At 36.6% G+C, this 21,141-nt stretch overlaps 1 protein-coding gene across 5 annotated transcripts in view; it reads left to right on the top strand.

Annotated features, from left to right (window-relative positions):
• The window catches only part of Jade3 (jade family PHD finger 3), a 126,943-nt gene that overhangs the window by 84,719 nt on the left and 21,083 nt on the right, over nucleotides 1-21,141 (top strand). For 3 of the 5 annotated variants that reach the window (XM_076918898.1, XM_076918897.1, XM_034486356.2), the window contains 2 exons: nucleotides 15,806-15,996; nucleotides 18,563-18,774. In XM_076918898.1, the coding sequence (XP_076775013.1) occupies nucleotides 15,806-15,996; nucleotides 18,563-18,774 (403 nt within the window). Of the gene's footprint in view, nucleotides 1-13,312; nucleotides 13,391-15,805; nucleotides 15,997-18,562; nucleotides 18,775-21,141 lie in introns of all 5 variants that reach the window. The other 2 variants (XM_076918895.1, XM_076918896.1) reach the window with 1 other exon arrangement.

Here is a 21,141-nt window from a genome sequence, read left to right as displayed (position 1 = left end):
CAAGAGTAGTGCTGGTTTTAGAAACTATTTTGGTTTTGGTGTTTCCAGTGCTTTACCCAAGTCTGACATGAAGAAAGATGGTTCAGTATAAGTTTGAATGAATGTAAGAATGAATAAATAGAAGACACAGCTCCAGATAAAGGGCTGGTAGACATATTGGTTACTATGAGAAAGTATAGATCTTACTGTACATTTATTTCTACCACTTAATTAGTTCCCCCTTCCCTTTTTTTTTAAAGATAGCATCTCAGCGTATAGCCTAGGCAGGCCTTTAACACATTATATAGCACAAAATAACTTCAAATTACTTTTCTTCTCCCTCAGTCCTCTGAGTACTGGGAATCACAAACATGTCACCGTGCCCAATATATGTTAGGTTCTTAAAGGGTAGAGAAAGTATCTTTAATTTATCTGCTCTTATCACCAGGTTCATATGTCCTATTTATGCCCTAGAAATGCTTATTGGATCACTTTTAATAATGCAGGCCCAGGCAGCCGCACACTCTGTTAAGGAAAGCTTCCAACCACTTTTCTTGTTTAACACACATTCCAAGCTTTACTTGCTCATTATTGGTACTGTCTCCCATCTCCTAAACAGAAGAACACCAGGAATGAAAAAAAGTCATGTTTTCCTATCTTTGTTATTATTTCTTCTTTTTATTCATTTTTTACATCCTAACTACAGTTTCCCCTCCCTCCTCTCCTCCAACTCCTTCCCCCTGCTTCCTTTCTACCTGCTTCTATCCACTCCTCCATTTCTAATCAGAAAAGGGCAGGCTTCCCATGGATATCAACCAACTATACCATATCAAATTGCAGTATGACTAGGCACCTCCTCTCCTATTAGGGCTAGGCAACCTAGTGGGAGGAAAGGGTCCCAAAGCTCCCAGTGTTCAGAGTCCCACATGAAAACCAAGCTACACAACTGTAACATATGTGCAGAGGGCCTATGTCAGACCCATGCAGGCTCCCTGGTTGGTGGTTCAGTCTCTGTAGCCCCCTGTGAACCCAGGTTAGATGATTCTGTAGACAATGTTCTTATGGTATCCTTAACCCCTCTGGCTCCTACAATCCTTCCTCTTTCTGTCTCTTTCACAGGATTCCCCAAGCTCCCACCTAATGTTTGTCTGTGGGTCTCTCTGCATGTTTCTATCAGTTGCTAGGTGAAGCCTCTGATTACAATTGGGCTAGAAACCAATCTATGAGTATAGCAGAATATCATTAGGAGTCATTTCATTGCCCCTTTTAATTTTTTGCTATTTATGTTTGGTTCTATTGTGGGTCTCTGAGCTCTCCAGCCCCTGGGTCCTGGCCCTCTAGGCAGTGTCAGGAGTGGGCTCCATCCCATGAACATGAGAGAACTTTCCATCTTCTGATATCTTCTTCAGTTTCCTTCTTCAAGGACTTGAAATTGTTTGAAGGTTTTTTGCTGTCATTCATACACACACACATACACACACACACATACACATACACACACCCCCTTGGTGCTACATATCCCATTAACACTCCAAGGATTGTTGAAACACCTCAGTTGATGTTTGGTATTGATGTTAAATCAGTATATTATATATACTTTATGGAGGAAGTAAGTTTAATTTGTGGGTTAAGTGGAAAATGGCCCAATGTACTACTTTAAATATTGTATCTATCTAATAGTAGTGCAGTAAAATTTGTATGGCTTAAGAAGTATTAATTTAGAGACTAACAGTTAGCTTCCTCTCACAGTTAGAGACACGTACTTTGTTGGAAGAAGGATACAGAGATCCTTGAATCTAATTTTTATTTCTTCTTTGAGCACAAGTAGTAACAAACTGTACAATCAACCCCCTGAATGACCACCAACCACCCAAAATGCCTCTCCGCGTCCAGCATTTATATATCCTCTGAAAAGTTCCCAGAATGTCAAATGTCACACAATCACAGAAAATATCTACAGATGGCAAAACCACACCTCTGCTAGAGCACAAGATAAATTATAGTCTGCTGTGGACAGTCCAAAGCAGCCCTATGGCCCAACACCTGGGATTAAAACAAAAGCCCATTCTTACGATATTTTTGTTTTTTAAAGAAACTAAATTTATTCTAGAATTCTCACAGCACTCTATAATTGGTATGAGTGCTCTGTGGTCTAATATTTGTTCTGAGAGTTTAAGATATTTACCATTTATATGTTGTGATTTTTTATTAAGTCCCTCTGTTTTTCATAGTTCTTTGCCTATCTTATAGAGTCCTTAATTTTAATTGGTCAAGAGAAGCTACTAAATTTGGATTATACTAAATTCCTTATGAATTTATACTAAATTCCTAAATGAAATTCAGAACTGACTGCTCTTGATAGGTAGACTATTTTTAGTTTCTTAGAAGGCATCAAGTAAGAATAATTCTGTAGTATATATTTCCTTTGGCATAGGTTCCTGAAGGATTCATTAAAACAGACTTCTTTTTAAAATCCCAGTATTTGTGAAGCAGAAATAGGCAAATATATCTTTTCAAAGCCAACCTGGGCTACATAGCAAGTTTCAGACCAGCCACACTACATATAGTAAAACCCGTCAAATCATATCTTCAGAACTTGAAGCCTACTTCCTTGTCCTTGGCCAATGTTAGATTCTTGCCAAGCAGCCCCAAAGGCTCTCCGCCTCTCCCCCTTTTTTATTCAGTAGATCTGAAGTATAAGGCTACTGTGAAGATCGTCTTAGTGTGATAGGGTGCATTCATATATGTGTTAATCAGACCATGAAGTTTGTATTCAATAGCCCATCTTAGGTATTTTGTTCATCTGGTATGTGTTCAATAACTACAGATTGTTCATCTAAATCCTTAAGTTCAGCATTACAAATATATGCAACAACAATTCAGCATTGTTTTTGGAGCACAGGTCCTGTGTCCAGCCCCACTATTTGGCCTGCACACACCTACTTAGTCCACCATTATACTACCAGAAGGGCACACAATAGTCTTTCTTTTTTACACAATACTTCTTTAAAGTGGCTTTTTTCAGATAGTTAGTGTCTTTTTTGATGTGCACACTCTTGATGAACTAGACAGCTTCAAGTATACTCTTAAAGAGAACACAAAGATTTGACCCTCTTAGTTTGCATGATTTTGTAAAGTTTTTTAGGTCAGAGTAGTGAACCATTTTCACAAGTCATCTCAGGCTCTTTAGAGGTAGAAACCTTATTTTTTCTAATTTTAAGATTGAATCTCTCTATGGTCTGGAATTCTCTGGGCAGGCTGAATGGCCAGTAAACCCTAGGGAACAGCATATCTCCACTTCCCCCAGTGTTGGGATCAGTCACTACTTCCTGACTTTTTTGTTTGTTTGTTTGTTTGCTTGCTTGCTTGTTGTTATTAGTTTTCTGTGAATTAAACTTGGGTTCTTATGTTTGCAAAGCAGGCACTTTATCAACTAATTTATCTTCCCAGCCCCTGGAGTTTGTACTTTTGTCAGACTCTTTGAATATATCTCCTTTGGCTTTAAATAGTAATCAATTTGGAGGAGCAATTATAGGATTGAAGCTTTCTGTTTGAAATACCTGATCTCAATCACAACTGCTTATTGTACATGCTTCTCTTAATAATCAGAAGTTTTCAGGGGTCAAAGTATACTATGGTTTTTATTTTTGAACTTTGTAGGAAACCTTTAAAAATTTAATCTTTGTGACATGATAATTTGAATGTTGAAAAGAATATATTTCTGTGGCTTCATCTGTATTTTCAAAAACAAATTTAGCCATGCTGGTGCACACAATACTTAGGAAGCAAGAGTTCAAAGCCAGCCTAGACATAATGAGACCCTTACTTAAAAATAAAATAAAATAAAATAAAATTAATTCAGATAGTGTCCTGAGTTATTATATAAATCAGATTCATTTGGCCTGACAACATGAAATGACTGCAAGACTAGCTTCTGTTTAGGACCTAATTCTCTTCAATGAAATGTATCTTTATGATAGTTGATCATTTTATAATTCATTTCTTTAAGGTTTTTTTTGTGGGGGCTGGTTGGCACACACACTTTTATGAGCTGGTAAGATAATAGCTTTCAAAAGTCAGTTCTTTCTATCTTTTGTGTAGGTTTGAGGGATCAAACATAGGTCATTAGGCTTGGTGGAAAGTGCTTTTATTCACTAAACCACCTCAACAGCTTTCTTGGTTTATTAATATTGAGTCTTCAGAACTATTTATGTATTTACAATATGAGTCTGTTGTCAAACATGTGGTTTGTTCCCGGTGTGGTGGTGCATACCTTTAATCCTAGCATTTGGGAGGCTGGGTAGGCAGATTCTCTGGGATTTCAAGGCCAGCCAGATCTCCATAGTGAGTTCTAAGACAGGTAGAGGAATCTACATAGAGAGCCTCTGCCTCAAAAGAGAGTGGTTTGTATTTACTTAAAGTTTAATATAGATGTAAATTGTCCTTTTTATCCTTTTAGCTATCTTTTAGAAAGTAAAGTTTGTTTTTAACTTGAGGTCATTTATACTTTTAGTGTCAAATTTATATATTTTTCACCAACCCTACATTCATTCATCTCAAAGATTATCTCCTATGTTTCTTTTAAGAATTTTATAGTTTTACCTTTTACATTTAAATGTATGATCTATTTTGAAGTAATTTTTAAAATTTACTCTGACAAGTTCAAGCATATATGTTTTGATCATACATCTTCTATTACTATCTCTAATAGCGCTCTTATTCCTGTTTAATTACTTCTTTCAACAAATACCTTTCTTTTCAACAAAAATACATTTCATATGTATTTTTAAGCTTAATTGGTGTTACTTGCATGAGCATGGGTGAAAGGTTATTTACTAGAGTATAGGCAACTATCTACTGGCTACACCACTGAAGAGAACATATCTTCCCTAGTAGCTATTAACTTTGACTAGTTCATTCCTCAAGACAGGAGTGGGGCTTTCCAAGCAACTTCCCTGTCCATGATGGAATGTTACAGAACCCAGTCTTCTGTAGATCTTATGAAGTTAATCATAGCTGCTGTGGTTTCATGAATGCCATCATGTCATGTCCAAAGATATTGTTTTATAGCACTCCTCCCTATCCTGCAGCTCTTAAGGAATAGGCTTACATGTGGGTTTTTTTTTTTTTTTTTTTGTATCTCCTGAGTTGAGTTTTACTTAGCTTTTCCTCTTACTCCCTCATCTCTTTCATCCCCCAACCTCATTTCTGTTTAACCCATTCTAAATAACAGTATTCTGGCTATTTTTTGTATCACTTGGATTCCACTATTTCCTTAAGGTCTCCCTCCCCCATGGCACTTTTCTTTTCTTTTTAAATCATTTTATTCATTTACATTTCAAATGATATCCTCCTACCTGGTTACCCCTCCACCAACTCCCCCCATCCCATCCCACCTTCCCCCGCTTTGCCTCTATGAGGGTACTGCTTCACCCATTCATCCACTCCCACCATACCCCTCTAGCTGAGTCATCAAGACTCTCTCCTCTCCTACTGATGTCAGATAAGGCCATCCTCTGCTACATTTATATCTTGAGCCCTGACTCCCTCCATGTATACTCTTTGGTTGGTAGTTTAGTCCCAGGAAGCTCTGGAGGGTCCAGTTAGTTGATACTATTCTTATGGGGTTGCAATCCCCTTCAGCTCCTTCAATCCTCCTAGCTCTTCCATTGGGGTCCCCCGGCTCAGACTGATGATTGGCTATAAGTATCTGCATCTGTATTGGTCTAGCTTCCTGATCTCTACAGACATTCCAAGTTAATACAGCATCTAGATAATTCAAAGCTGGAATCCACATAAGAAGAGAACATAGAGCATTTGTCTTTGGGAGTCTGAAATATTTCCTATTTCCATCCATTTTTAGCAAATTTCATAACTTCAGTTTTAATTTCTTATGTGTACAGTTGTGTTTGCTTATTTCTATGTCTCTTTTGTTTTGTTTTTTTCGAGACAGGGTTTCTCTATGTAGCCCTGGTTGTCCTGGAACTCATTCTGTAGATCAGACTGGCCTTAAACTCAGAAATCCACCTGCCTCTGCCTTCCTTAAAGTCATGTACCAACATACCTGGCTTTGTATGTCTTTTTTAAAACTATTTTTAATTTGTATTTATTTATCTTATGTACATGGGTTTTTTTTTCCTGCATATATGTCTGTACAGTGTCCACAGCGGCCAGAAGTAAGTGTAGATCTCCTGTGACTGGAGTTTGAGTTGGTTGTGAGCATCCATGTGGGTGCTGGGAATTGAACCCAGGTCTTCCCAGAGCAAAGATAATACTCTTAATGCCTAAGCCATCTCTAACACCCCCTTTGAAAAACATTTTCAGGTCGGGTATTGTCAAGCCCAGCCTGGCCTTGAAGTTGTGGGCAATCTTGCTACCTATGCTTCCTGAGTGTTAGGATTACAGGGATAAGCCACCAAGTTCTCAGTTCCTTGGGATTTTTCTATATACACTATTATATCACCTGAAAATAAGAATGGTTTTTCTTCTTCCTTCCCACTCCTTACATCTTTTATTTTTTTATTGACTTATTGCAGTCTTCAAAATTTCCAGTATCATATTGAAAACAAAGACTCTCACCTCTGCCCAATCTTAGGTAGAAAGCATTCTGCCCTTCAGTGTTTAAGTATGTTACTATAGGATTTTTATAAATGTTGTTTATCAAGTTGAAGAAACTCACTTTTGCTCCTAATCCCTAATCTGTTATTTATATCATCTTGTATACACGCTTTCTGTGTCAAATGGTAGGAGCATGTAGCTTTGTCTCTTTCAGCCTGTTAATATCATAGATTTTGACTGAAGTTTTTTAATATTGAACTAGACTTGCATTGTTGAAATAAGCCTTAGTATATTAGGTTGGGCTGCCATAATAAAATGTTATAGATTGGATGCCTTTAACTATAGAAACTTCTCAAAATTCTAAAGGCTGGACTTCCTAGGATGAAGGCCCAGCAGGATTCAGCTTCTGATAAGGACATTAGTCCTGCTACCTCTTCATTATGGCCTCTTTTTGATGAACATGCAGAGAGAAAGAATTCTTTCTGTTTAGTAAGGCCAATAGTCCAATTGAATTAGAGCTTTATATAACCTCATTTAATGTTACCCCCTATCACCCGTCTGCAAACACAATCACATTGAAGTTAGCTTTTCAACTTTAAAAATTGGGCTGTGAAATGGCACAATTCAGTCCAGTTGATTTGAATTTACAATTACTGATGGTATAATTGGATGATACTTTGTTAATAATTTTTATGTCTATGTTCCTGACAGGAGAAAAAAATCTGTTCTTTTCTAGATATTTTTGTTAAAAGTATTATATTATGGAAGTGATACTGCCCTAATAAAATAGTCGGGGAAGCCTTATGCAGGCCTCTACAGCTGCTGTGAGCTCATGAGTGCATGTGCAGAAAACATCTGCATAAGGCCTGCACAGGCTCAAGTTCCAGTCAGCCTTCTGGTATGGAGATAGGAGAGGATTCTGAGTCTGAGGAGCTACTGGCAGTTGGTGGCTGTTAGATGAAAGTCATTTTTCTTTAAGGGTGTAGGTCCTTAGTAGTAGTCCATATAGTCCCTGGTAGGTTAACCGTGTTCCAGTGGGTACCCCATACCAATGAATAAATATGGGGAGCAGAAATTAAACTCAGTGGATTACAAAACTAAAACAGCATGAAGTTGGGAAGGAGGTGGGGGATAAATCTGGGAGGAATTCAGAAAGGGATTAAAAGTTAAATATATGAAATATATTAGAAACATGTAAAGTAAAGGATAATCATGCTTATGTAGTCAATAGACCTAGTGAGGCTAATTACAAGGACTCAAGAAGGGTGTGGGTGTGGCACATGAATCTCCCTGGGAAAGGGAAATAGAATAGATATCAAAGGTATAGTAGGCCAGGTAGAGACTGGAACTGGAGGGATTGGGTGGGATAAGGACAGAGGGAGAGAGTACTGGGAGAGACAACTGGAATTGGGAGATATCTCTCTAGGATTAGCTAGAAACCTAGTTCAATGGAAACTCCCAGGAATCTATGAGGGCAATACCTAGTGATGGTAGATAGGGAGCCTGAACTGGCCATAATCTGTATCCAGGCAAGACTTCCATTGGAGGCATTTGAACACCAACCCAGCCACAAAATCTTTGACCTACAAGATGTGCTGTGGTAAAGATGGTGCAGAAATTGTGGGAGTGGCCAACCAATGACTGGTCCAGCTTGAGACCCATTCCATGGGATGGAGCCTACTCCTGACACTGCCTAGAGGGCCAGGACCCAGGGGCTGGAGAGCTCAGAGACCCACAATAGAACCAAACATAAATAGCAAAAAATTAAAAGGGGCAATGAAATGACTCCTAATGATATTCTGCTATACTCATAGATTGGTTTCTAGCCCAATTGTAATCAGAGGCTTCACCTAGCAACTGATAGAAACATGCAGAGAGACCCACAGACAAACATTAGGTGGGAGCTTGGGGAATCCTGTGAAAGAGACAGAAAGAGGAAGGGTTGTAGGAGCCAGAGGGGTTAAGGATACCATAAGAACATTGTCTACAGAATCATCTAACCTGGGTTCGCAGGGGGCTACAGAGACTGAACCACCAACCAGGGAGCCTGCATGGGTCTGACATAGGCCCTCTGCACATATGTTACAGTTGTGTAGCTTGGTTTTCATGTGGGACTCTGAACACTGGGAGCATGGCTGTCTCTTACTCTTTTGTCTGCTTTTGGGACCCTTTTCCTCCTGCTGGATTGCCTTGTCCAGCATTCATACAAGGGGAAGTGGCTAGCCTTATTGCAATCTTGATGTGTCATGTTTCATTTAGATCCTTGGGAGGCCTGCCCTTTTCTGAAGGAAAACGGGAAGAAATGGATTGAGGAAGGTGAAGGGAAGAGAGTGGGAGGAGTAGATGGGGGTGGTTGGGATGTGATATATGCAAGAAGAATAAAATGATATCAAAGAGAAAAAATAAATTTTGAAAATTAGGAAATATTGTGCCCCTCTTCAGAAGAAATTATATAAAATTGCTGTTAATTCTTTTAAATTTGTTTTTATTTTTAATTGTGTGAGGGAGAGAGAATGAGTGTATGTGTTCATGCAGGCAAGTACCTGTGGAGGCCAGAGTCATCAGATCTCTTGTAGCTAAGGATAACATGGGGTAGTGAGCTGCCCTGCCTGATGGATGCTAGTAACAAAACTTTTATCAAGAGCAGTTTCACACTCTTAACTGCTGGGTCATCTCTGTAACCCCAGTTCTTATTTAAATGTTTGATGGAATTCTCCAGTGAGCCGGGCAGTGGTGGTGTACCCCTTTAATCCCAGCACTTGGGAGGCAGAGGCAGGTGGATTTCTGAGTTCGAGGCCATCCTGGTCTACAGAGTGAGTTCCAGGATAGCCAGGGCTACACAGAGAAACCCTGTCTCGAAAAACAAAACAAAACAAAAAAGAATTCTCCAGTGAAATATGCTAAATCTAGAGACTGCTTTTTTGTTGTTGGGTATCTTATCTATAAATTTCATCTTGTATAGTTATCTTGTTCATATTGGGTGAGTTTTAGTACTTAGGTGCTTTAAAGGGTTAGTTTGTTTCATGTAAGTTGTCAAGTTTATGTGTATGTATATATTTATACTTTTCTCCTTGTTGCTGACATAAAGTCAACAGTCTTGACCAGGCTTGCATTTGTACAAAGATTAAGTAGATAACCTTCTTTCTATGAGTTCCCTCCCATTAAGTACAACTAAAAGTCATAAGCAGCTTGTAAAACACAAACCTCTTTAAAAGATCAAAAGAAGGTGACAGAGGATCTAGTGCTCTTGATACACACCTTTGAAATGACACAGCTGTGTGAATTTTCTTTTTGCTCCCAGATTTTGGAGAAGGTGGCAACCAAGAAGCACCAGACACCAATGATAGAAAAGAAAAGCTTAGTCTTCCTAGTGACTGGGAAAGGAACCACTTGTCAAGTCAGAAATCTTTCAGAGTTTGTTCATCTCCAGCCAAACTTCATGAAACACACTTTGGGCTATCATTCTACCCTCTTCTCTAGCACAGATGCAGTAAGGAGCCTAGACTTAACCCTGCAGTAGTGATTCAACCTGTCAAGGATTGTATCAGAAGACTTAATGAAGAAATAGTACTCTCATTTTTACCTGATAATAATGATTCCTTTATTCCTGGTCGTGTCATTCAAGGCCATTCGGTCATTCTTACTAATCTCAGTGAAGGAGGTATCAGTGAAGGTCTAGTGGGATCTAGAATGTCCAGTCACACCCCATAAGTAACAGAAAATCCCTGCCATATAGAATAAGTGGTAAACTACAACTTCTCGGCAATAACAAGGCATTGTCTTTCACCCCAACGCTGATGACCAACCATAGTAGTTTTCTAGGAAGCTAGCCAAAACTAAAGGTTTAAATAATATTTCTGGTTTTCTAATACCCCAGATATCTAGGTTTCAATAAGAAATGACTCATTAAGAATACTCCAAGGGGGCTGGGGCAGTAGCACAGTGGTAGAATCCTTGCCTAGGCTCTGACTTTGATTCTCAGTACCAAACATTGATATGCACATACATATACATGGAATGGTTCAACAGTAAGTATTCTAAAAGATAAAAAGGTTTTTAAAAACATTTTTGGGATCATCTTTTACTGTTTATTGTCCTATAACCCATATTTAATTTCTATATACAGGAGATCTTGAATCTACTTTCAAAATACATGCATATTTTATGTATTAAGTTGAAAGGAAAATACCCTTTAATGATGCATGGCTATACACCTGCCTTCTAACTTCACTGCAGTATTTGGACATCTGGGCCTCCTGGACCTCCAACTACTTCCCCTACCCCATAACTTCCCACATCTTTCCCTTTCCATTTTTAGGCTACAGAATTCTACCACCCTTGATTTTGATTATAGAAATTGAGTAAGCCTGTACAATGTATAGAACATTTTCATACATGTTTATGTTATTTGAAGTTTGAAGATGTTCCCTAGTGTTTGTTTCCATTATAAGTTTCAGTGCTTATAGTAAATTGCCCCCAAACTTAGTAGCTCAAAACAATTAGACTTGAAGTTTGAACGTTACACAGAAGCTGGGGAACAGGATTAGAAACCTTTAAAAGGCCTTTCACAAATGTGTCTGTGCCCTTAGACTGGCAAGACATGAGAATTACATTTGGCTTGACTCCTTCATAGTCTGACAGTCTCAGCACAGTCATATTCCTTATAGGCTCCAGGCACAAGACACAAGACTGAATTGTACCTGGTCCTTCCTGACAGCCAGGTGAAGGCTACACTCCTTTTTATGACTCAGCTTGCAGTGCTCATAATATTATCTCTGGTTCAACCATCATAAGCCACCTTCTATTGAAAGGGAGGAGAAATAATCTTTAGAACTTGGAGACCAGAGTCACATTGTAAAAGAATATGTGAAATCAGAAAATGTCATTATGTCATGTAAGTGGAACTGTCTTATCCACTAAGTCACAGAAACTTTGGAAGAAAAGCTCATCACAAAGTAACAAGATTAACAAGGGGCATTTGGAGAGACTATACCTAAATATATATTTATGAAGTCAGGAGTTATGGTTCACTCCTATAAACTTGGAAAGAAAAGACAGAAGGATCAACATGAGTTCAAGGATACCCTTGGCTTCATGGTGAGTTTACAGAGTTGAGACAGTATCTCAAAAAAAGGACTTTTTTAAATGAAAGATTTAGTTAATAGTTAATTTTAAGATACTCATTTCAAATATTTTTTAAAATGCTGTGATATTTATATAGTTTTTTCTATTCATAAATAATTCTAGGCACTCACTAGGAAACAACATAATCTCTACCTTTCAAATATCTAGATCAATTAAAAAGTTCCTGAGTGGTCACTGTCAATAAGACACTTTGTTAGGCCTTAGGTCAGAAAAGAATAATAGTAGTAGTTTCATTTTCAGTGATTCCTCAGTGGCACAGCAGTGTCCACTCAGACCTGACTTAGTATTGTTCCAGCCATTCTGACATACATGTCTGAAGAACAAGTGAATAAACCTTTCCCTAGACCTATGATTGTGGGTCCTTTAACAAAAGTCCATCATCTTAAAAAGCTACTGAAACATTCAGTTATACTAGAGGGTCTAAATTGAAATCTAGGCTTACTTTGTTGAGACAAAATTACTTAGATCTCTAGGTTTTTTAACATCAGCTGATTTGGTCAGTGATCTGATGCCATTGATAGTGTCTCTATACCTAGTCCAAAGAAAATTATAGAAGGATTGGTCGTGACTCCCCTTAAAGGTCACATATCAGATACTTACAATTCATGACAGTAGCAAAATTAGTTATGAAGTAGCAACTAAATAATTTTATGGTTGGTAGTTACCACATATGGAACTGTATTAAATAGTCTCAGCATTAGAAAGGTTGAGAACCACTGCTCTAAAGCTATATAGCAGTCATATACACACATAAAACAGAAAGACACTCTTAAGTGTGTCTTTGGATACCCAGATGTTTTAGTGTGCGTGTGCGTGTGTGTGTGTGTGTGTGTGTGTGTGTGTGTGTAAATGAAGCTGTTTCTAAAATATCCTAAACTAGAAATGCTAACACACCTGTAATCTCAGCCCTTGGGAGACTGAAGCAGGGAACATAAAAGAATCTGTCTCAGAAAAAATTCCTCTAGGCTTGGTAACACATGTCTTTAATTCCAGTATTCAGGAAGCAGAGGCAGGGGGATCTCTGAGTTGGAAATGAGCATGATCTACGTAGCAAATTCCAGGATAGCCAGGACTATGTAGTAAGACCCTGTCTCAAAAATTCAAAATAAAAAAATAAAATCCCAAAGTAATATTTTTACAGATCTTTTCTCTTATAAATTCAGTAACTTCTCCTTGTAAATTTGCATTAATTTGATCTTTTATCCATATGTTTTTTGGGGTTTTTTTTTGTTTTGGTTTTTTTTTTGTTTTTTTTTTGTTTTTTTTATTTTTCGAGACAGGGTTTCGCTGTGTAAACCTGGCTGTCCTGGAACTCACTCTGTAGACCAGGCTGGCCTCAAACTCAGAAATCCACCTGCCTCTGCCTCCCAAGTGCTGGGATTAAAGGCATGCGCCGCCACCACCCGGCCCATGTGTTTTCTTGCATTTAGTGTTACTGTTTCAGTCCTCAGATTCAGACTTTTATTCATTATATTTAATGAAAGATGACTGAGATGATATCACCATTCTAATTATCATTATGGTAAACTTTGCATTGAAATATCATGTACACTCAGAAAATATAGAATGCATAATTGTATACCTGAATGAATTTTTATGAATTAAACATATTCATTTAACTGCCACTCAGATCAAGAAATAGAACATTACCAACACCCCAGAAGCCTTTCTTCTGCTCTCTGCCAGTAACTGACCTCCCTCACCGTAGGTAACAGTTTTGCCAGTTTTTGAACTTCATACAAATAGAATCCTATAGTATGTATTCATTTGAGACTGGATTGTTTTGTTCATCATTATGCTTGTGAGATCCATCCATGCCGTTGCATGTAGTAGTTCATTAAGTTTTCACTCATGCATCATATTTCATTGTGTGAATTATGCCACAATTTATTTATCCATTCTCCCTCAGTAGACATTAGGTTGTTGCCAGCAATTGCAGAAACTAAACCTTTTTTACATATCTTTCATGTCTGTGAATTTTTATTAAATATATACCTAGGAGTAGATTTGCTAGGTCAAATGACATCTATCTGTTCATATTGAATAACTATATTATAGTTGTTATAACAGTATAATAACTATATTATAGTTGTTATAACTGTAACATCTGCTGCTAAGTGGCTTGTATTAATTAGTCCATGCCCAAGCCAGCAGTGTAATAATAGGTCTATTTGCTTCAGCTTCTTACCATCACTTAGAACTTCATAGACTAGTTTGGTGTCAGTTTTTTAAATATTAGCCACTTTAATAAATAACAATGATTATTATTTAAATATCTATGATAACTAATGAGATTGAGAGCCTTTAAATTCTTTATTTTCCATAAAGTAGCCTTATTTGTGAAGTGTCTGCTTAAATCTTTCCCCTAGTTTTTAATTGGAGCATTTTTCTTTTCCAAATTGATTTGTTAGACTTTAATATACATTATAGATGTAAGCCCTTTAGTTGCAAATATCATCTACCCCATGAATTGCTTTTTTTCTCTCTTTTAATAACCAGGGTTTTAGTATGTGTGTTTTTTCAGTCTTTTCCTTTCCTTTTGTGTTTGATGACATTTGTGTTTCATTTAAAATTCCTTTGCCTACTCTGATGTGATAAATATATTCTCCTTTGTGTTCTTCCAGAAGCTTTTTAAACATAAGCTTCATTCAAGAAAATGTATAATGTACATTTTTTCATGTATAGTTTAAAGTACTTGAGATGAATCGTTAGCTACAAAGTCTTTTTTTTTTTTTTTTAAGAAAAAGACATACCCTGGGAAAAAGTCAAATATTCTGTAATTGACTTGTAAGGCCATGCACCGAAGAAGTGCAGTATATTTGATCTTGAAGTCTCTAGAGAACAATGTGTTTTATCCTTTTCAGTTGGAAACAGGTCTCTGTTACAGTTCCCAAATTTTAGAATTAATGCTTAAGATTTCTGCATTTTCTTCAAATATTTACTGCTTTTCCTTTGAATCTCCATATTATATAAAAATTTAGATGTATAAATACATAGTTATTAACTTTATTCAAAATTAATTAATTGGAATAATGGGCTTTGGGAAGAATGCTTAGAAGAAAATATCTACTCTCTACACTTACATGATCAACTATATATTACATCTATATATTACATGTATTAATATGCTTTATATCCCTTCTACATGTATAATGACTCTATAATTAAATTAACTCTCAAATCCTCCCAGAGGAATGTTTTCATTATTTTATAACATGAGTGTGTCTCTTTCTCCCTCTCTCTCCCCCCTCCTCCTTTCTCCCCCCCCCCCACGTCTCTCACCCTGATCTTTAAAATTGCCAGGAAATAATAATCCAGATTCCTCCTGGTTGTATTTTTCTGATGCCTCATCTGTTATTTAAACCATCAATTATAGAATAAGTTGTGGGTATGAAATTTTGTCTTTTTTTCCTTTAATTGGTTTTTCTTGCCTTGGGTTCTTGAATATCAAGAGCACTGTGGATTTGCTCAAGCTCACTTCGAAAGTTGATGCAGTAGTAAGAATCTTTCATTCCATTATATTGCCCTTGCTCAGACCTCTGGCTGCTCTCATATTTGTTGGAAAATGCCTTGAGTTTTGTACAAGTCTATGTTCTCTTTATTTTAACTCATTTACATAATGAAAATAATAAGAACATAGCAATCACTAATGTTACCAAAACCTGATTTTATTATATACCATAATAAATACTTTATTTCATATGAGCATAATAATCTTACCAATTTGGTATTATTTTAATAATTTATTATTGTTGTCTCTACTTTTTTGCTGAGGCGTATTAATGCTACCTTTGTGAATATAATACTTCTTACCAGATTTTTTTCTTTCTAAATATACTTGGTAACTATTGGACCAAGAACACACAATACATTAACATTTCTTAGAATAAATAGTAGTGGGGTCTCAGATATGTGGAGGTAAATTAAGCGTGTCATTATCGTTCAATAAGTTCACAGCAGATGATGAAACTGAATTTGCTTCTAGAAAGGGATCTGTCATATCTCCCAATGTGCAAAGCAGAACATGCTCCTCAGGATGACCAAAGTCATTTGGCTTATCCTGTTAGCACCTGAAATCTGTCATTTTGTTGATTGTTGCCTATGTTTTCCATTGCTTGTCTAGGATTATATCTGAAAAAGTAAAGGAGATTCTTTTTGTCCGGCCCCGGAAATATATCCGTTGTTCCAGCCCAGAGTCTGCAGAACCTGGGTATATTAATACCCTGGAGCTAGCAGCATCTACATGCCGCTATGACCTAGATGACATGGACATCTTCTGGCTTCAGGAACTCAATGAAGACCTTGGAGAAATGGGTAAGCTATTTTCTTATAAGTAAGTTGTACTTTGACTTCACCAGTGGTTTTTTACACTACAAAACTTGGTTTTGTCTTGCTTTCCTTTCTTATCCACCCTTTAGCACTTACTATTTTTGACCAAATGAGGCACTTAAGTGTATAAAGTATAGTAGTGTTTTATCTATATTAAAATAGAATAATAAAATTTAAATGACCTTTCCTTAATTCAGTGTAATATACAGATACAGATAGCACATAAATTTCATGAAGTTGTTTCATAATGTTAAATGTTAGTGTGGTGATGGTTGGTTAGACTTCTGGTGGAAAGCATACTGAAACCTGTTCTTGGCTTAGTCCTGAAAAGGATTCTTATTAATGAGCAGAGCCACAGCTTGAGTTGTGTCTTCCAGGTGTTGGAGAAAAGGTCTATCTACAGCATTTAACCACACCCACTACAGGTGACAAGTTATTCTGACCATCCTTTAATAGAAGGCTTCTAATTTTGTTGCCCAGAATTAAATGGAAAAATATCTCCAAAGATGTTCTTAGTTTTAAACTTAGTTTTAAGTTTTCTGTGTTAAAACTAGTGTATGAATACACATAAAAAGTTAAAATTATATTAAATCTTCTTTGGCATGGTGATGGCAGTTATTCTGCCAACAACTAAATCTTAGTTTTGGCTCTTAAAAACTTAGTATGTTCTGTTTTCTCTTTATTTGCCCTCTAAGAGGAGTTGCAGGTGGCCAATTAAGAGTGTAAATCACAGAGAATGCAATAAAAGAGGGGCAAAAACAGAGTATGACAACCTAATGAAAGTACCTCAGTGTGTGGTTTTGCCTGATTTGAATTCATAGATAATATAATCATCACAATGCTTCCTTTGATTAAACAACTTCCCTTTAAGTTTAATGTTTTACAATTAATACTCTTTGGATGAGGATTTTACTTTTTATTATAGAACATTCTCAGTATTCTCCCATCTGTTTGCAAATCACATGCATTCTTTTACCTTTCCCACACCTCTCTCTTAATTAAGGCCTCACCTCTTTTTTCTCCTTTTACAGGTCTTTTTCTATTTTCCTGGCCTCTATGTAATCATTCTCACATAAATAAAAATATATTAAAACTAGATTCTAGGTTCCCCATATGAGTGAGACTATGTTACTTATCTTCCAGGTTACCCAACTTAATATATTTTCCAGATCCATTCATTTATTATGAATTTTATTTTTTATGGCTTGATAAAGTTGTTTATATGTACTATATTTTTATAATCCATTCATCAATTGTGCATTTGTTTAGGCAGATTCCATTTTCTTGTTGTTGTCAATAACGCAACAATAAAAAGACATGGATTGCAAATATCTTTGTACAAAATACAGAGTTCTTTGGGTACCTGCCCAGCCTAGACACTATACTCTTTGTTCCTATATATATCTCTCTCTGTGTGTAATATACATATATGTGTGTGTAGCTAACTATATGTATATATAAATGTATGTAGGTATGTATTATGTCTTGACTGAAAAATAAGCCTGAGAATATGTTTTGCTTAATAAGTAGATTTTAAAAAAGGTAGTTTATACCGAAAGTTATTTATGGCAATAACAAAGAAGTAGGCTTTAGGCATGAAAAATGACTTTGGGCTAAGACAGGGAAGTAGGCTCAGATATTTTGGTCATCCTGATAAGCCCTTAGAAACAGTTATCATGGGAGTAATCATGGGACTTTTGTTTATTGCCTTGCTTGTTCTTTGACTATTTGTGTTTATTGTGTTGCTTGTTCCTTGACTATTTGCATCTATTGTATTGCTAGTTCCTCAGCCTAGAACTGACCTTAATATTTGCATGTAATTAAAATGGTATAAAAGCATAAAGGAGGAGGGGGATGGGATGAGGGTGTTCTAGGGAGGGGAATTGGGGAAAGGGGATGGCATCTGAAATGTAAATAAATAAAATATCCAATTTTTTAAAAAGTTCTTTTTTGATGACTAATTTTAAAAATTACACATACACACATACACACACACACACACACACACACACACACACAGCTCCAAAATCACTGGTCTCTTAGGAGAATTGAGTTTTTATTAACATCAACCATTTCAATCTTTTAATTGGGTTAAGTATAGAAGGTGAGGGAAAAAAATAAAAGTATAAAAGGAAAAAGGAACAAAGAAAGTGATTTCAGAATTACATTTAAATCTTTATGAATGCTAATAGGTTTCTAGTACTACTTATTGAAAATGGTATTAGATTTTTTTTAAAAAAAATCAAGTTTTAAAACAGTATTTCATACATATATATAGTCCTATATTATATTTACCTAGACTTTTCTTCTATTAGTTAGTATATTGTCATATGAAAATTCCTGGTATAATTATTAGGTGTTCTTAGTGAAGTTAATTTGCTGATAATATGTCATTTGTGTTCAAAGAGGTAAGAGATTTAACATGCTACAAATTAAAGTGTTCAAAGTTACAACTGTTCATAAAAGTTGTAGTAGTGGGAAGAAAAAAGTTGAGTTTTAGCAGGAGACAGACAAGGATTTATTTTTTTCAATTTTATATTTTTCTGTGCAGGTTATGGCCCAGTTGATGAGACTCTTATGGAAAAGACAATAGAAGTTCTGGAACGCCATTGCCATGAAAATATGAACCATGCTATTGAGACAGTGGAAGGGCTAGGAATAGAATATGATGAAGATGTGATCTGTGATGTGTGCCGGTCTCCAGACAGTGAAGAAGGGAATGATATGGTATTCTGTGATAAGTGTAACGTCTGTGTGCATCAGGTTAGTACAAATGGAGAACATCCTCTCATACAAGGTTAACATTAGTGTCAAAGTCAGAAGACAACATTTAGGTATTGGTTCTTCTAGTGTTGGGGTTTAGGGATTAAACTCAAATCATCAAGCTTGATCAGTCAGATTTTTTGAATTTCGTTAATTATTATTTTTAATACCCATATGTAAATTCTTACATTTAAAGTTGAAAATAAAAATTAGGCTCTCCTTTCTTTAGTACTCTCTCTAGAAATGTACTTCTTATGGTTCCTAAGCTGCTTCACCTATCCCCAAGAGGCTAAACCTAGATCTTTATTGTGTCACTTCATGTTCAGACCATTGAGATTGTCTCATTTGATTCACTCAGGAAGTCCCTATGCTTCTTGCATTTAAGATTTTCTGTGCCTTAGAATCTCTAGGACATCATCACTGACCCATGATCTGTAATTTATATATAGAAGGCAAATAATTCTTATTTTAGTACCTAGAGCCTTCTCTATATACTATTCCCAGAAACCTAGGTCAACCCTACCTTTAGAGACCACAGGAGTCTGGGACTCTAAAGAACTGTCTTACAAACAATGTAAGCAAGGGATAAGTGACTTTATCCAAGTTATTTGGCATTCTTTCTACCACATATTAATAATGATTAATAATGTCATTAATAATAATAGTGTTAGTGATGTCAGCACTCATTTCAACTCTTGTCCATATCTATGTTCTGTGCTCTGGTGAAACAAGGTCACTTGATGTATAGTGATGAATTTTGGTAATACTATCTTGTCTCCATTTTATATCCAAGTTTGAATTTAAAAATCTCTTCTGAGAGCTAGAAATGGTTCAGTTGATGAAATACTTGCTGCCAACGCATGAGAAACTGAGTTCCCAAAATACATGTAGAAAACTGAAAGCAAGGCCACACATCTGTAACCTCAGCTCTGTAGAGGCAGAGGTTCCAGAGACAAGAGGTTCCCTGGTACTTGCTGGCCAGCCAGCCTAGCTAAATCAAGCTGCATGTCCACTGAGAAACCCTGCTTCAACAAACAAGGTAGAGAACCATTGAGGAAAATATTTAGCATTGACTTCTGACCTCCACACACATGTACAAGCACCCATGTATGTGTGAGCATACCCATACATAATCTTGTCTTCTACTTCACATTATCAAAATGTATATATCTTCCAAGCTGTAGTTCATGTTCCTTCTTGATTTCTCCTACCTAACTGAATTTTTATTCATCTAAATATGTTGTATATGTTATTCATATTATTAATTTATTTAACAAATACTATATACACACTAAAGACCATCTATGACCCAGGGCCATGCTGCATTATGGTGATACAGTAATAAAGAGCCAGATATGCTTCATGCCCCTCCCCCAGGTAGACCATGGTGTAATGACTAAAAAGAAACTGTCAGATTACCTAGTGTCCAGGAACTTTTATAGATTATAAATCCATCCTGCTGTGGTAACACATGGAAATAATAAAGGTCAAAAACAACTTTTAGCAAGTAGCACTCAGTGCTGAATCTTAATGACTGAAAACTGATGTCAGTACATCCAGAAAGGTCTATTCAGACTATGTTAATGACAAGTAGTCAAGAGTGGGCAAAATATGTTAGAATCGTGCATCTGAGTATTTTAAGAATGGACGAAAAGCAAGGAAGCTAGGGGTAGGAAAGGAAAAAAGGCGCATATGTGAAGCATCTTATGACAAACTGATAAACTTCTGATTTATTCCATCAACTCTAAAAGGATATTTGTATTTTAGAAAGATAATTTTGGTCAAAACTAATAGAATAATGAACCTGCATAACATAGGAGATAGAAAACAACCAAGACTTAAGACTTCTCTGGGCCACCTAACCTCAACCTTAACCTTTTCTATTGTAGGAAAAACTCAAAACTTTTTGTCACCAATTACCTTAATCATTGTTCTGTTGTTGTGAAGAGACATCATGACCAAGGCAACTCTTATGAAAGAAAGCATTAATTTTTGCTTGCAATTTCAAAGGTTTATTCTTACTATTATCATGCCAGGGAGCATGGTAGCATTTGAGCAATAGCTAAGAGTGGTATCCTGATCTGTAGGCAGACGGGGGGGGGGGGGGGCCCGGGAGAGAGAGAGGGAGAGGCACACACACACACACACACACACACACTGGGCTTAGCATGGGCTTTTGAAACTTCAAAGCCCACCCCAGTGACACACTTCCTCCAACAAGGCCACACTTTCTAATCCCTTCTATCTTTTTTTTTTTCATTTATTTATTTATTTATTTACTGTATTTATTTATTCAATTTAGTTAATCACAGCCCCCTTCCTTCTCTCCTCCCACTCCCATTTCCCCCTGTCATGCCCCCCCCCCAG

Source organism: Arvicanthis niloticus, chromosome X (genome assembly GCF_011762505.2).
Source record: "Arvicanthis niloticus isolate mArvNil1 chromosome X, mArvNil1.pat.X, whole genome shotgun sequence".
Lineage (NCBI taxonomy): Eukaryota > Metazoa > Chordata > Mammalia > Rodentia > Muridae > Arvicanthis > Arvicanthis niloticus.
Note: the sequence above shows the minus strand (reverse complement) of the source record. Positions and strands in the feature narration are given on the sequence as shown.